This window comes from Myotis brandtii, unplaced genomic scaffold, assembly GCF_000412655.1.
Source record: "Myotis brandtii unplaced genomic scaffold, ASM41265v1 scaffold39, whole genome shotgun sequence".
Classification (NCBI taxonomy): Eukaryota; Metazoa; Chordata; class Mammalia; order Chiroptera; family Vespertilionidae; genus Myotis; species Myotis brandtii.
This window is the reverse complement of record NW_005364953.1, coordinates 7,150,452-7,167,368: the sequence shown is the minus strand read 5'-3', so window position 1 is coordinate 7,167,368 and position 16,917 is coordinate 7,150,452. Positions and strand designations below refer to the sequence as shown.

The 16,917-nt window shown below is 39.4% G+C and overlaps 1 protein-coding gene across 1 annotated transcript in view; it reads right to left on the bottom strand.

The window, feature by feature from the left end:
- The window catches only part of OCRL (oculocerebrorenal syndrome of Lowe), a 54,386-nt gene that overhangs the window by 36,181 nt on the left and 1,288 nt on the right, over nucleotides 1-16,917 (bottom strand). The window contains exons 2-8 of the mRNA XM_005872762.2: nucleotides 16,726-16,812; nucleotides 12,451-12,530; nucleotides 9,679-9,717; nucleotides 3,874-3,984; nucleotides 3,355-3,444; nucleotides 2,388-2,505; nucleotides 2,140-2,301 (exon numbers count right to left, since the gene is read on the bottom strand). Of these exons, the coding sequence (XP_005872824.1) occupies nucleotides 2,140-2,301; nucleotides 2,388-2,505; nucleotides 3,355-3,444; nucleotides 3,874-3,984; nucleotides 9,679-9,717; nucleotides 12,451-12,530; nucleotides 16,726-16,812 (687 nt within the window). The remainder of the gene's footprint in view (nucleotides 1-2,139; nucleotides 2,302-2,387; nucleotides 2,506-3,354; nucleotides 3,445-3,873; nucleotides 3,985-9,678; nucleotides 9,718-12,450; nucleotides 12,531-16,725; nucleotides 16,813-16,917) is intronic.

Here is a 16,917-nt window from a genome sequence, read left to right as displayed (position 1 = left end):
ATAAGTGATGGATGCAGACAACAGGGGGTGAGGGTGAGGGCAAGACTGGGGGATGAGGGGACAATGGGGGGATAAAGACACATTTGTAATACCTTAATCAATAAAAATTTTAAAAATATATGGATAACTATTCTGTAAGGAGCTATCTATATATATAAAGAGGGTCCGTAACATCCAAATCGAATGAAGGGACAACCAAATGCCAGGTGGCGCGCGCAACAGGCTTGGGTGGGCGGGGACTAGCGAGCGGGCCGAACTGCTGACCTCTTGGTCTCTCCCCCACCCCGCTCCCACGGGTGCCGTGGTGACCCAGCACTGACTGCCGAGGGGGCTGTGGGCCCCAGGATGCCTCGGCGCCATGGCGGGAGGGGGTTGTGGGCCACGGCCTGCCGGGGTGTGGTGGAACTCTGGTCTTGTGCGATTGGGGGCGTGACTGACCTTCAAACTAGACCCTGACAGGAGGGAGGAGAGAGCCCCATTCCTCGCAAAATCGGCCTTTGGATAGCTTGCTGTCAGCAGCCTGCCAGCCAGGAATCACATTCACCTGCACCCCGGACCCTGGCGATCAGGCAGGCAGAGGTAGTTAGGGGGGATCAGGCAGGCAGGCAGACAGGTTAGGGGTGATCAGGCAGGCAGGCAGAGGGGTTAGGGGCAATCAGGCAGGCAGGCGAGCAGTTAGGAGCCAGCGGTCCCAGATTGTGAGAGGGATATCCGACTGCTGGTTTAGGCCTGATCCCACAGACATCCCCCAAGGGGTCCCCGATTGGAGAGGTGCAGGCTGGGCTGAGGGATGAATTTTGTGCACTGGGCCACTAGTACTTGAATTAAAAAACTTACTTCCAGAATTACAGGTATCTGTAATTCTGGAAGTAAGATATAGTTTTAAGGGGGAAAACTTCTGATTGTCTTAACCGTTTACACACAAATATAAGCATCATGAGGACTATAAGGAACTGAAGGTTTTAGCATAGGGATATAGCTATGATTGAATTAGAATAAGTGAGGCATAATGGGATAGCAGATGGGACTGGAATCTTGGAACAGAAGGGTACATGCTGTTCACAAATAAAGAAAAGTGTTATTGCTTTGTACATTGGAATACACACCAGGCCATGCCACACCACATACCACACACTGCATCCAGAAAAGAAGATATCAACATGTAAGGGTGACATGAAAAATGTAATACAGAGGAAAGAATCTAAGACATACCTCCCCACCAAGAGGATTAGGTGAAATGTTCTTTAGTTAACTACCAAAGTAAGTAAGTTAAGATCTAGTGGTTTTGGTGGACTTTAATTTTCCAATATTGTTGTGAAAAAAATTCAGCAGGCCAGATAGATAAAAACACTTGCTTATGGACTGTGCTATGGGATAATTTTCTAGTACAGTGACTTTCAACCTTTTTCATCTCGTGACACATAAACTAATTACTAAAATTCTGCAGCACAATAAAAAATATATTTTTGTCTCTGACGAAAAATAGGTATAATTTTGATTCATTCACACCAGATGGCTTTGTTGTGTTGGCTGTTGTCATTTTTTTATTTGATGATCTAATGGAAAAGAGGTCAGTGTCCCTGACTAAGTAATTGGGTATTGCATGTTTTAAAAATTCTTGAAATATACCAGTTAAAAATTACTGCTCTAGTACATGTGAGCTTGATCTGGTTCCCTAAGAGTAGATAGAAACATTAGTAGATATAGTATCATTAGTAGTTAGAAAATCCAAGGGAAATTGTGGCATTTGTATTATTTCGGATAGACATAGGGCAGTGATGGTGAACCTTTTGAGCTCGGCGTGTCAGCATTTTGAAAAACCCTAACTTAACTCTGGTGCCATGTCACATATAGAAATTTTTTGATATTTGCAACCATAGTAAAACAAAGATTTATATTTTTGATATTTATTTTATATATTTAAATGCCATTTAACAAAGAAAAATCAACCAAAAAAATGAGTTCGCGTGTCACCTCTGACACGCATGTCATAGGTTCGCCATCACTGACATAGGGGCTTGAATCAGCTGACCATTCCTTTTCATTATGCCTTGATTCTTAATTAAGCTAATTAAACTAATACCTTACATATCAAAAGGCCATTTTCTGCTATACTTCAGTAGTGCAAGACAGACCTACCTGAAAGTCTGAATGTTGACATATTCTTTCTCTCGCTTTGCCAGGATATGTTTGATGAGACCTTCCCGCTGCCCAGACTGGTTATTTGGTACAAAGAGCTTCCGCATGGTATCGGTCACTTTGGGCTGTTCCTTGTTAGTAGCTTCTTTGTCACGTGGAAGCCTAGAAAATAAATGAGAAATCCAAAAGTTAAACTCCCTAAAATAGAAGTCTTCTACTTGGGAAATATGTTTTGACATAGGACTTACATTCTGCTCACTGAAGGGGGTGGGGGTGGAGGTTCCCGGTGAACCCCAATAGGCTGACTTTGTGAATTTTTCTTCTCCAAATTCATAACTGAAAAATTATCCTCAAATCCAAGAAGCCCTGAAGGACACAGAATCCATCATCAAACCAGGGGGTGGGGGGGGGATAACATGCAACTTATCCAGGACAAATAGGGCTTTGCTTTGATCAGTGGGTTTGATTTGAGCATTGACACATTAACTAGAACAGTTCATCTGAACCCTAAATAATGAGCGCTAACATTTATTGAAGATTTAGCACAATGCCTGGTTGATAGTAAGGGATTATATCTTATCTTGCTTAATCATCACAAAGACCTTGTGAGGTCAGTGCTATTAAAAATCTTCCCATGTTACAGAAAAAAAAAAAATGGAAGCTCGGAGTTGTTGAGCAACTTGACCAAGGTCATATAACTAGTAAGTTGTAGAATTTGGGATTCAAACCAAGGCAGTGTGGCCTTGGAGCTTGCATTTTTTAAAAACCACACTGCTAAGCTGGCTCCTGAAGAGCTAACATGCCACGGAAAGGATCAGGAGTGCACCTTGATCAGTGGGCATGGACTCCATAAAACCACTTCATAGGACAGTGATGGCGAACCTTTTGAGCTCGGCGTGTCAGCATTCTGAAAAACCCTAACCTAACTCTGGTGCCGTGTCACATATAGAAATTTTTTGATATTTGCAACCATAGTAAAACAAAGACTTATATTTTTGATATTTATTTTATATATTTAAATGCCATTTAACAAAGAAAAATCAACCAAAAAAATGAGTTCGCGTGTCACCTCTGACACGCGTGTCATAGGTTCGCCATCACTGCCATAGGAGATGCCCGACACTGATATTAATCCACATTATATTATCTATCTAGATAAAATCTATTGACTCTGCAATGATCAAAGCAACCAGAAAAAAAGAATCTTTTCAGTACCTGAAAAACCAGAAGGTTGATGCTTAGTGTCTAATTTCTGGTACCAGCTGGATGAGTCCTTTTGTTCTGGAACAAGAAGTTGTGAATGTGCTGGAGAGATAAGGGTCATGGTCAGAAACTGGGGAGCCCGTCATTGGGTGGAATTTACGACAACCAAAAGCCATTCACTCAGCACTCCTCAAATGCAGGGCCAGCAGCATTCTTGAATGTAAAGGAAGACACTAAGAAAATGAGGGCAGCTTGGGAATCATTTGGGGACAGAAGGCAGATAACACTCTGTAGAAAGCTGTCATGTAGTAAGCTGTAATGGAGATTCTGGAAACTGGCTCAGTGTCCTTAAAGCTGAATAGACTTGTTCCCTAACCCATCCCTGGGTTTATTCTTGAATTTTTAAAAAAATCAGCTATCAAGACTCAGGAGGTGAGGTACTTTGTTCATGGCCACTTGCTTCTGTATCAGCATGTCAGAACTTCACTCCTATTAAAATAGTAGAAAGAAAACTGAGGAGTCTTGAGTTACCTTCTTGGGCAGCAAGGACCTCTGACAGGAACTTCAAACGGCGTTCCTCATTAGGGATTTCAAAGCGGCGCTCTCTGGTCCAGTCCCCCTGAACCCGAATTCTGCAGCCACCTAAAAAGAATTGAAATCCATACACATATAGCTATGGAATACACTGCTTTCTTGGGATCATATTCTCAACTTACCAGATTAATAGAAGAAAGTCCAGATCACAAATATTTCAGACCTCTAATGTAGGAAGCATGTCCACCAGATCAAAAGATTCAGTGTGATAGTGGTGGTGGAGGGTAATGCAGGGTTTGGAGGGTGGTGCAGAGAGGGAAATCTAAGGGGCTGGTGAACTGTGTCAATGAGCAGCCCAATATAGTGATATAATATATACTAAAATCATAGTTTCCTATGTTCTGATATATTTCTCAGATGTCAATGCAGAGACTTCTAAATTCTAGCAAAAGATTAATTCTGCAACCACCCTCCTCCCATCTCCTAGCTGGAAATTCCTACCATTTCAAATCCAGATCGCATAGTAAGAGTATCTGAAGTGTGAAGAAAGTAAAAGAAATAGGATGATTATTCCTAGGTACAGATGTACCTAAGCAATCAAATTTACAAACTAATTAAAATGAAAAGAATATGAGATTGGTTTAAATTATTCTGAAAAGAAGCATCTATACTTCATTACTAGTGGAAAACGTATGTCTTGGATAAACTTATAAAAGCAATATAATGACCTATGTTCAGGAGTGGTCTGGTTCAAGTACAACCGATTGATAATTACAAGCAAAATTATCTAGGACTTTACAACATTCAATCTCCCTTTTTTCTGATGCCCTATAGTTATCATCTATATCAATCATCTGGATATGGTGATCTAGGAAAACTATATAGTTGTTTATATTTTTATTTTAACTGATTTATTTACATCTATTGCTTTCTCATGCCCCTGGAAACTATAAGTTCCTTGACAGCAAGAGGCAGCCTGCAAGCACATACTTTTGATGGTCTCCCAGGGTTGTCTACAATGGAGGGGCTTCTCAGGACTCAGAATTTGCAAAGCTAAGACCAGGAATGTCCCAGGAAAACAGAGATAGTTGGTCATTTTACTGGCGACAATGACATGACTTCTCAGACAGAAGGCATTTAATAAATGACTTTAACTGGACTCTTTCATACTTGTAAATAACAAAGAGATGAGAAAATGAAATGAAAACCCTAGTTTCTCATGGTAGAAATGTACTGCTGAACCTTTGACTCTTTTTTTCCCTTTGTATTTCCTTAAGTTTCTATTGCCATAGATTTAGTGATCAGAAAAGAGATAAAATAGAGAAATAAATAAAAAAGAAGGCACGCAAGGGATCAGAAATAAGAAAATCAATGACGGTGCCACTGTAAGGAGGAGATAAAAAGAGGGGGCATGAATAGACTGCCAATGAAGAGCAGCTGTGAGATACAGGAAAATGCTCCTTCAGGGCACAAGTAGTCCTTTCTTTCTCAGATAATTTATATTAAAAACAGCAAAAAATAAAAAAGAGAAGTTTCAATCTGATAGAAACTTAGAACAAGAACACATAGTCTTCTCTCTCACAATCCTTGAAAGATATTTTAGCACATCTAAAAATAAATTAACCCATTTAATGGAAAGAAGATTCCAGAAATTGCTTACAAAATAACACTAGATGCTCTCTCCCCATGCTGCATGGGAAAGAGAACAAATTACCCTATGACCCTACCTTCTATTTGGCTCCCTTCTGAAAGACTCTGGATTCTTTGTGATCAACAAACACACCTAGATCCTCAACTTTTCTGAACATTCCCTGCAACTCTCAGTGGTTTCCAACTATAGCTGCATTAGAATTACCAGAGGCACTTTTAGAAAATACTGACTCTTAGGCCCCACCTCAGGCCAATAAAACAGAATCTGTGGGGGTGAAGCCCAAGCACTGGTAGTTTTTAAATTACTCCCTGAGTGATTCTATGTGCATCCAGATTAAAAATCAGAGTCACCTGCAAACTGGCTGGTCCCCACTGTACTCCTCTGAAATGGAGGCTGTTTGTAGCCTCCCACACCATATGTAATTTAAGATTCGTGTCCTTATTTGTCCTAACACTATTTCCAGGCCATTCCCTCTTCTCCCTAGGAAAAATCCTGTCTCCTTTGAGACTCACCCATTGTGTATACCAGCTTCTTACCCCCCTTCCTCCATGAGATCATTTACTATCTTCCCAGAAACTTCTGAATCCAGGGTTCAATATATGACTCATAAGACTTCCTCTCCACTCAAACTCCTGCCTTAATTTTTGGTCCCTTCAAAACTAGCACAGAAAACCGAGTCAATACCTTCAACTTCCTTATCCAATGACCTTGCCCATCCACCTCAGTCATCTACTCCCTTAGTCCTTACTGGGACTCCCTCAGTTATACGCTGGACCTTTTCATCATAGAAACACCACCACTTCATAAATCTCTAATTCAAATATCCCACTCTGACCTGTTATTCCTTCTACCTTACTTGCTCACATGACAACCTCTCCAGCCCATTGATCCCTCCTCTTTCTCAGCATCCACTCACTCACTCCCTTCTGCTTTCACTTCCCTTTATACCAAACAGATGCCATCATTATGCTCTGTTCCAAAAGCTCAGAACTTCCTTTCCATTCTGTTCTTCCACAGCACTTAGCTGGCAAACATCCAATCCTCAGAAATCCAACTAATTGCTTTCTCTTTACTTACACCTGAGCAACTAGAGAGTGTAACACACACACATTATAAATTGATTGCTAACCTCAACTGGGCACTCTATGATAGGAAGCAATCTAAGTTTTCATAGTCAACTAGTGTCCTACTACTATTAGAACAACTATTTCACATCTTTTCATTTATCCTCAATCTTTGCATCCCCTCTTCTCAAGCACTCTTATTCCAAGCTGAATGCTTTACTTCACACTTCAGGGAAAATGAAAGCCATCACATGGAAACTTACCTGTATTTGTACTCATTTTTTCCTTTCCCTCCAGATATAAAGAAAAGGCCACATTTTCTTTTAATTACAGCCCCTATCAAAGGCCATCTTTTCTTTGAATTACAACCCCTCTGATTCTCACAGGAATCTTACACTCATTCCTAGACACCTCCCCCGAATATTTTTAACCTGTCCCTTTCAGAGGCTACTTCCCATCACCATTAAATTAAACCACGTTCTAAATCCCTCATTTTAAAAGCAAAAAAAACCTTCCTGGACCCCCTATTTGCTCCAACTCTAGTCCGTATCTATATTCCCCTCCACAGGCAAACTCCTTCAAAAAGCCAAAGTCGCAACTTGCTCATCTCCCATTTCTCTCTTAATTTAACTCCAATATGACTTTGGCTCCAACCACCTCTATGAAGTTGACTTGTTAAAGTCACCAATAACCTCCATATTGCTAAATCCAATGGGTACACTTCGGTTATTTCATTTGACTTATTAGCAGATATCAACAGTTGACCATTCCTTGAAATGATCTCTTCCAAAGGCATGACACCATATTTATCCAGTTTCTCTCCCTCCCTCCTTCCAACTTCCCTCCCTCCCTCTCGTCACTAATTTTCAGAGCCTTTTGAGGCATCTCCTTTTCTGTCTAACCTTTAAAAAGTAGAGTTCCTTAGAGTTCAATCCTAAACCTTTTTCTCACTCTATAACAGCACTGTCATTGGACTTACTGTGATGATGGGCATGTTCTATAACTACACTGTCCAATATGGTAACCAATGATCACATGTGGCTAATGAGCACTTGAAATGTGACTAGTGCAACCGAGGTACTGAATTTCTAATTTTATTTTTAATTAATTTAAATAGGCACATGTATCTAGTGGCTACTATACAGTATCTGATAGCACAGCTCTATATGCAATCACATTATCTCTCTGGTTTCAAATACTATCTATGTACTAGAAACCCAGGTCTGAGCTTTGGAGACATATATGTATATTTATACTAACAAACCCAGGGTCCACCTCCTGCAATATGCTGTGTGCCTTAAAGTTTATGTATGAAGTCCAAGGATCAAGATAAAATTTGGTTTCAGTGCATATTACTAAATGGGCAAAAATAACAAGAATTTTATTCAAATGGTTACTTGAACTCTGGAGAGAGTAACATGTGGCTAATTTCTATGTAGGAGAGGCCAACAAAACTAATGCCACAAACTAGGTGTTTATAAGAGAAAAGGCACACTTCAGTTTAATTTTTCAGCTTTGGATGAAATACCTATTTCCACACTAAGAACAGAATATTTCAGTCTCTTCTTTCAGCAGCAATATCAGCCACTGCTGAACTACCTTTACTCAAACTTTTTTAGAGTTCTTTTTGCCTTCTTTCTAAGCACAAGAAAACATAGATTGTAAGTTATTCGCTCTCTTGGATACCTGCAGTACAAGTCAGGAGCTGAGTTTACTTAACCTTTAGAAATTAGCCTTTAAGACTTCCAAAGAAAATAATAATAAAACCTAAACCAGAAAAGCTCACCCAAACTGTTAAATGCAAATTAATGGTGCCAAGGACAGGGACTATGTGTCTAAACAAAAGTGACAAAAGTGTATACAATCCACAACTCCAAGATAAGAGTTCAGTCCCACTCATCCAAGGACTCAACCAAGAGATAAGGCAACCGGTTTGATTCAGATTCCAGTGGTCACATACTCTTTCCCACAACAATCAAACAGTGCCCATTTTCTCCTCCCCATAAAACAGTACAATTAGATAAGCAAAGAACAGCTTGCACAGAAAGTCAATGATTTGCTTCAAACAGATACAAATGAAATAATGAAAACAGTGAGAAGATGATGTTCTCTCTAATAAAGGGATGCCTTGAGGGAATGGGGCTAAAATAAAAGCCCCAAATTATTTTAAGAAAAAAAAGGTATGCCTGGTAAGAGGGACTCTATAGCCTCCCAAAAGAATATAACAAGTAAAGGTAAACATTATGATTTAACATATAAAAATAATAAATGGATAAAAAAAAGTTTAAAGTATAACAGCAGTTAAAAAACAACCAATGCCCTGGCCAGTTTGGAGCACTGTCCTATACACCAAAAGGTGGTGGGTTTGCCTGACTGGTATGGCTCAGTGGTTGAGTGTCAGCCCATGAACCAGGAGGTCACCATTTGATTCCTGGTCAGGGCACATGCCCGGGGTTGCCTGCCCGATCCCCAGTAGGGGGTGTGCAGGAGGCAGCCGATTGATGTTTCTCTCTTCCATGTTTCTATCTCTCTATCTCTTTCCCTTTCGAAAATCAATAAAAATATATTTTTAAAAAAGGTGGTGGGTTCAGTTCCCAGTCACAGCACATACTTAGGTTGTGGGTTCAATCCCCAGTAGGGGCATGTATGAGAGGCAACCGATCGATATTTTTCTCTCACATCGATATTTCTCCCTCCCTCTCTCCCTAAAAATCAATAAACATATCCTTCGGTGAGGATAAAAAACAAACTCATAAACCTTCTGTGCTTTAAACATTTTCTGGCCCTTCCTATAATTATCAATTGCATAGCAAAGATTTAACTGATAGCAATAATACTGGTAGCTCAAAGAAGTTCAGCATTAGAATCACGATCATATTTTCAACTTTTTAAGAGATTCTTGCAAGCCACCTGCTTTTTATTATGCTTACCTAAGAAATTCTAATTTGTATGACTGCCTGAAGAAAATGGAGAATATAGGATAAGATGGTAAGATAAAAAATGTGGCAAAAAGGTGTCTTAAATATAGTGGGTATTCAAGTAGTTGTTTGTTGAATGAAAATTAGTTCCATTCAGAAAGATACTCACTGTTTGAAGCTATATCAATCAAAAGATTTTCTTCTGCTTCTGAGGGGAAAAAAGAATAGGATCAGGGAAGAGAAACCAGTCATTACAACCAAAAGAAGTATATGCCTAACTAAAAAAACTGCTTCTCTCAATCACCACTTCTAGGTCCTAGAACACATATTTTTTAAAAACCCTTTGCTTTTTTGTTTAGCATTAAAAAAAGGGATTTTAATAGTACTAGATGCTAAAGATTATGAGCAATTCAACTAAAAGAAAAATGAATTGAACAAGTAACCAAATGGAACGCCTCAAAGCAAATCAAGGGAACCTAACATGTTAATTCAAGTGAAGATGAGTTTAAATCCCCCCAACTATAACATACAAATTTCATATAATCAGCAAAATTTAGATATTTTTTATAAAAAGCCAAGGAAGTGACCCCAAAAGCCCAGAGGTTAATTACTTTTTACACTCAGATCTAGTCTCTGAAAATTTCCCAGTGATCCCATTACCTCCGCCCCTGCCCCATTGAGGAACAAAGAATACCCAAAGTTCTTTATCTTCAGGCTACAACTAGTACCCATGGGTCCAAGGCCTCCCACGCTCAAAAAGGAAGTATAAATTGGGGCAAAGTATAGTCTCCATGTTCAGAGTTCTCTTTTCTCTCCATGGCTCTCCTGGAATTCCTTATTTACCTTTAGTGTCTAGACCCAACCCATCTCTTCCTCTCTGACTTCCCTGGATTTGGCCTACGGCACCTGCCAGATCTTCCTGGTTACCTGCACTCTGGGTACTGACTCGGTGGGATTAGCCTGGATCGACTGTGGCCAAATGGAGTAGTCTCGGCCTTTTCTAGTTCCTTCACAAGCCAGGATTGTATATTTGGCTCCATTATTCAGGTACAACAGAAGCAACTGGTAAGGAACTAAACTGTCTAATATTAGGAAATAGTCTTAATACTCTCACTAGCATGATGAAGCAAGGGTCACAGGACATAGCTGTTTATATGTTTGTCCTTGTTCTTTAGTAACTAATTCTTTAAAACCCAGTATTTATAGACTTTTCAAAACAGGGCACAGGTCAGGAAATAGAAAATATGAAAACTCGAAGTAACTTCCTTTTGTTATGGGGAACTACTGTGTGTGTGCACACATATTTTCCTAGATTTCAATCTAAAACTGCTGTATTTCTTATTAAAAACAATACTAAGAGGTTAAAAGAGACTCTAGAAGTAGTACAAAAAGGTATAGAGTTAATACTAATCTAAAGCCATCTTTGGCTTTTCTCCTTAAAGGTCTGGGTATGCAACAAAGGGTGCTACACCATGAAAAGTGAAGTGACTATAGCAACTTGTGCGGTATGCAGGTGCCTTGTTCAATGTCTCTCTCACACAGGGCAAGCTGAATGGTTATGACTTCGATCTTTTCTACAATGTGGATACCATTCATTGCAGGTATTTTTCATTCTTAATACATGCTTCCTTAAAAAGTCTTATCCACTTAGTATTTCTACTTGCAAGAACAAATCCTAAGGAAATAAATGAGGTGCAGAAAGATTTATGTACAGGGATACTTATCCTATTACTATTTATAGTAGCAGAAAATAACCCAAATGTCAAACACAGGGAAATAATTACATTATGGGCCATTCATAAAATGGAATAGTATACAGCTATCAATGGCAAGGGAGAGCACTCATAACATGATGGCATGCAGAACGAACAAAAAACTACATATAGTTTGAGTTCCACCAACTCTAAAAGTTACATGTGTAGAAAAAGGTGAAAATGTTAGGTGTTTATCTCTGAAGGATGAGAATTTGCTTTGCTTTATACATTTCTATTCTTTCAAAAATTGTATTAAATACTTTGGGGGCAAAATAAAGTTCAAATGTAGTTTAAGAAAGAATCCATGCAAGGTAGAATTCAAGTTTCCCACGGAGCTACAGCTTAAACAGAATGCTTCTGTCAGATGAAGCCAAGGGACCCAGTGGAAACATAACGAGTTTGTTCTCTAGTAATCAGTTTCCTTTCCAGAGCAATGTGAGATGACACAAGCAACACCTCCTACACAAACCTCCCAATTTTTTGCTGCTCATTGTAGCAGATGAAACAACACATGTTCTGTTCTCTGTCCCTAAATTTGAGGGCAGGAAGCCAAATATATCCTCCCCAGAGCTGATTTTCTTATGATTCACCAATGTCAAGGTAAATTGCCAAATGTTTTAATTTCAAATGGTGAGGGGATAAAGTGCTGAATGTGTGTGAATCCCAGCAACCTTGATGCTTTACAATGAGCAGTTTGTCAGTTAAACCCAAGAATGTCACTTAAATCTACATGAGTCTGTCAGCATAAAAGACTACCTACATAGGTAACAGACTACATTTTTTAAATTTTTTTATTTTTTTAAATTTCTTTATTAAGTTATTACATGTGTCCTTATCCCCACATTACCCCCCATGCCCCCACTCATGTCCTCACCCCCCTGTTGTAACTCATTCTTAAGAGCCTTTTTTAAAATATATATTTGTATTGATTTCAGAGAAGAATGGAGAGAGAGAAACAGTGAATATGTATATGTATATGTATATGTATATGTATATGTATATATATTCAATATAACCCTTCAGCTCTCTTAGACAAAGCATTTATCATCTTCTCAATGGTAGATTCATGCAGAGTAGTATGTTTCATTTTACATACAGTGATAAATTTAAATATGTATGGTATTAAACAAGGCAATAATGACCATGGAAAAACATTATAAAACTAGCTAAGCAATTAAAGCTAGTACCTTGAACACATCTAAAGTGGCTATTTATAGGAATGATATCTTGAACATGCTGTTCCTTCCCGTGCAACTGGATTATTAACCTAGGAAACAGAAGAATGTATCAACGAATAGCTACTGAAAAATCCAAACATTTAACAACAAAATACAGTGCTGTGTTGTTACACAAATCTAGACTGTATTGATTAGGCTAGCTGTATCTTGTTCCCTGGATCTGAGCATCATGACAGCTAGATACTGCTCCAGGACTAAAAGGATTTAGTGGTGATCAATATCTCAATATCCACACTGTCCTACGCCATAAATAACATAGAATAGCCTATGTCCTAAGAACAGGTTACAATCTTAAGAGCATGAATTACAGCACGTATACCTTCAGCGTATGCATACCAGAGTGAAGAACTAATAGCAGCTAGGTGTGAACTCCCTAAGGGCAGGGACTGTAGCTTTCTACCATAGTATTTCTAGCACCTAGCACAGTGTCTGGCACATAGCAATTGCTCAAGTTTGTTGAATGAATGTCTTAGAAATTTCATAAAATACCTCTATAATTATATCCCCATGCCTTTTACCAAAAAATGGTTTTATCTCTTCAAAGTATACAGGTTCATGGAGGACTAAGAGGAAGTGCCCAGCCAGCTGGATCACTCAAAATAACCCCAGTGGGCAACAAGGTAGCAGATATCACCAGACTGCCTTTATATCCCTTGTTTTTTTCTCTGGTTTCCAACTTCATGCTGGTAGTTCTACGTAAACATGACTAAAAAACTTGCCCCCCCCCCCAGTATAAAATGTGTGAATTCTAAATTCCTATGCACACCTGAAATATTCATTTTCATTCACTACTTATCTGTTGTGGCCCAGAATCAAGGTATAACCTACTGTTAAATGGCCATTCTGAACACATTCCTGCTTCCCCCAATCCTATCACTCTTCAGGTGGTTCTCTTTACCAGGAACACTCTTCTTCCCAAGAGCCACCTCAAAATCTAACCTTCTGTGTGAAACTCCCCCCCCCCAATACCCCAAGCAGAGCCTGAGACTTCATCCCCTTTGTGTGGTCCTGTAATACAGCACTTTTATACTCCATTATAGTTATATTTACTTCCCAAACATGTGAACTCCTTGAAAGCAAAGACTCTATCATATTCACTGTCTCCTGCCTAATACATAAATATTGGTTGAATAAACAAACTAGATTAAACTATAAACAGAGATGAATGTCTAAATATAACTGTTCAACATCTGACATTAAAAATGTCATTGTTTTGAAGGGTTTGATTTCTATTTTGTTATCATTTGGGGAGATAACCTGGAGAAAGAAGTTGCTTAGACAGAACTAAGGGAAATAAACTAAGGAAAAGAATACTGCTTGCCTGCTCTGACCTTAATTTGCAGTGGTTTGTATTTTAAGGTGACTAGGGGAATGTGGGACCCTTTCAACGTGCAAAGTTCATGAGTTGAGCAGAGAGTCCTATAAACCCAGATGGAGACCAGAAACTAGATAAAGGCTGAGAAAGCAAGGGTCAAGGAGGAAGAACTTACTTTGAGGAAAATGAACACATACCAATATAATCTCAAAGTAACTAAACTAGAAACCCTGTTAAACATTAGCAGTAAAGCTTCAACTGGAATGTATGGCTAAAAATGATCACAAAACAGGCAACACGGATGGATCTTGAATGCATTATGCTAAGTTAAATAAATCAGACAGAGCAAGCAAATATTGTATGATCTCAACAAAACACAACAAGAAACAAACTCAGAGATACAGAGAACAGATTGGTGGTCTTTAGAAGTAGGGGGTAGGAGGTGGGCAAAATGTGTGAAGGTGGTAAAAAGGAACACAGATTGAGTTATGGGGCTGTATGTTACATTCCCATAATTTATAAAACTGTAACTACGTGTGGTGATCATCTCTCAACATATACAAATATTGAATCTTTACACTGTACACCTGAAATGCAACCCCCACAAAAGCCCATCAGAAAACAAAGATAATCTAAGAATTTAATTCAATTCCACAAGCATTTAATGAATATCTACATGTTAGTCACTAAATAAATTGTGGCAAGAAAGTAGGGCTAAGAATAATCACAAAAATGCTACTTAACCATTCCTTTTAGAACAGAAAGGAACATGACAAAACAATGGAAATCAGAATTTGGTAGTTGTCAAGCAGTAAAGAATGACAAATTGTAAATGTGGATTCAGCATTATCCCTAGGAAATACTATGATTTGTTCAAGGAAGGTTCAAGATGAAACAACAGCTTGTATCATAATCTATTTTCCTTGAAAAAAATAAATGTTAGTGCTTGATTTCATTTCCAAAAATCTTATTTTTAACTGTAATGTTAGTCTCTCATGTAAATTTCTCCACAGTCAATAGCAGCAACTACAGAACTAAATATTAAGATAGGCTTCAAGTTCTAGAACAAAAAGGCCTAAAGTAAAAAAGTTCTGGACACCCAATTCAGAGAAGGACCCCAAGAGATAAGAATTTGAGGATTATAGATGGTATGATAGTATTGGGTGTCTCTAATAAATGATCTCTAAATAAACTTCAGAAAATGTAATTCTGAGATATTTTATATGGGTGTAAATCTCGGCTATGTTACATCCTAATTGTGAACAAGTGACTTAATTTCTCGGCGCCTCAATTTCTCTCTGTATAAAAGGTGGATGATGAAAAGTGCTTAGAAGAGGACCTGGCACAAATCAAGCCATTAAATGTTAGCTGTTGCTATACCCCCATAATCTATGCAGATATGGAACACAAGAATTTGATTTTATGTGGGAAAGACACAAACAGTCAGGACAGCTATCACTGCAAGTTTAAAAGTTCTAGTACAAGTTCAGATAGAGTGAGACATTTATCTCAAGGCCAGCTGCTCACTCCCTTTTAGCTAAATCCTCGGCTGTGATGATCTCAACAATGCAGCTATTTTATGTAATCCTCATAATTTTTTTTGTCCATGAGAAAACCAAGGCACAAAAAAAATCACTGATTTGTCCAAGGGTCACATTTCTCCACCCTTTTCTAGCATCACAGAATGTAATTCTGAGAAGTGGCAGTGGTGGTCTACTTTTCAATTCACATTTATGTTAAACTGATTTTTATTAAATTGGTCTTGCAGGGTTTGATGAAACCGGGGAAAAGAATACAAGCTTCCTACATCAACAGATCTGACCAAGAAGGCCCTCGGGAAGAGCTACTTCATAGAACCAGTTGATGTCCAGATAGGGTGGCACTAAGAGTCTCAGAAAACGGGCAGGATAAGCCAGCGGGAATGTCTTCTGTATAATTAGATACAGACTGAGTCTGGACAACCTAAAAGCAGGGACTGAGAAACATTGTTTTTTAGGCAGAATCCAATGTTGGGCAATGGCAGGATTTAAGTGATCAGCAATTTTTAAACTCTAATGTCAAGAAACCTGTGAATAACCAAGAGAAGTGGCTTGAGCACACAGGGATAGTTAGGGACCTATGAAATGTAATGGTCACCAGAGATACTTGTAAGATGAGGCATTAGTGGCAATGGAGTGAAACCAACAGCTATAGTGATAGCTTATCAAAATAATCATTTGATCCATCAGTCAACAGTATTTACCGAGCTCCTACATGCGTGGCAGAGTAGAAGGTAACAGATAAAATGCCAAACGTCATTTCTATTTCTGCACATTTCATTACTTTTTCTAACAGTTAAGTCAATAAATGAGGCACTTACTGGGCTACATTAAACCATTACTGAATTAATGAATATGCGTTCTAGCCAGTGGACTAAGCGGGTGGGGAGACTGGAGGAACCAGTTGAATGGGGTTAAGAAAAGGCACTTCTGTCAAGATTAACAATGAAGTGATTCTACAGCACTTTTACTTTTTGTAAACCACTCTCACATTTATTATTCTTTCAGTTCCAACTCCAAAGGCTATAAGGTAAGCAATTAATGTTTTTATTTAACTTATGACAGCATTGAGGCCTCGACACCTTTATTGACTTGCCCGAGGTTACACAACTCAGGTCAGTTGCAGGGGCGGGAACTAAGAACCCAGGCTTCCTGCTTCCCTGCCCATTGAGTCCTTCCACTGAACCACACTTCCAGGAGCCATCCTTCGGCTTGAGAGTTGGCGACAAGGCCCCACGGTTAGAGCACTCGCAGTTCACACCTGGCCCTGAACCTGTTGCCCACGCGGCGTCAGGGGGAAGGCGGTTGGCTCCTCTGTTTGGGGCTGGGAGGGAATGGCAGGCTACCCTGTGGGAATCAGCTGTTACTTACTCATATTGCCCGTTCCTCTGGGCTAGGGTCAGGGTGCAGGGCTCTTGGACAGGACCCTTGATCTCCACACCCTCCACAGTATGTGGGCTTTAGTCAAGGGTTTGCACTAAAACGCGGCCAGTGAGGGGTAGCCCGTTGCGGGACGGAGGGAGGCTGCCGCCCCTCGGCCCGCCCACCCCCAAACCGGAGGTT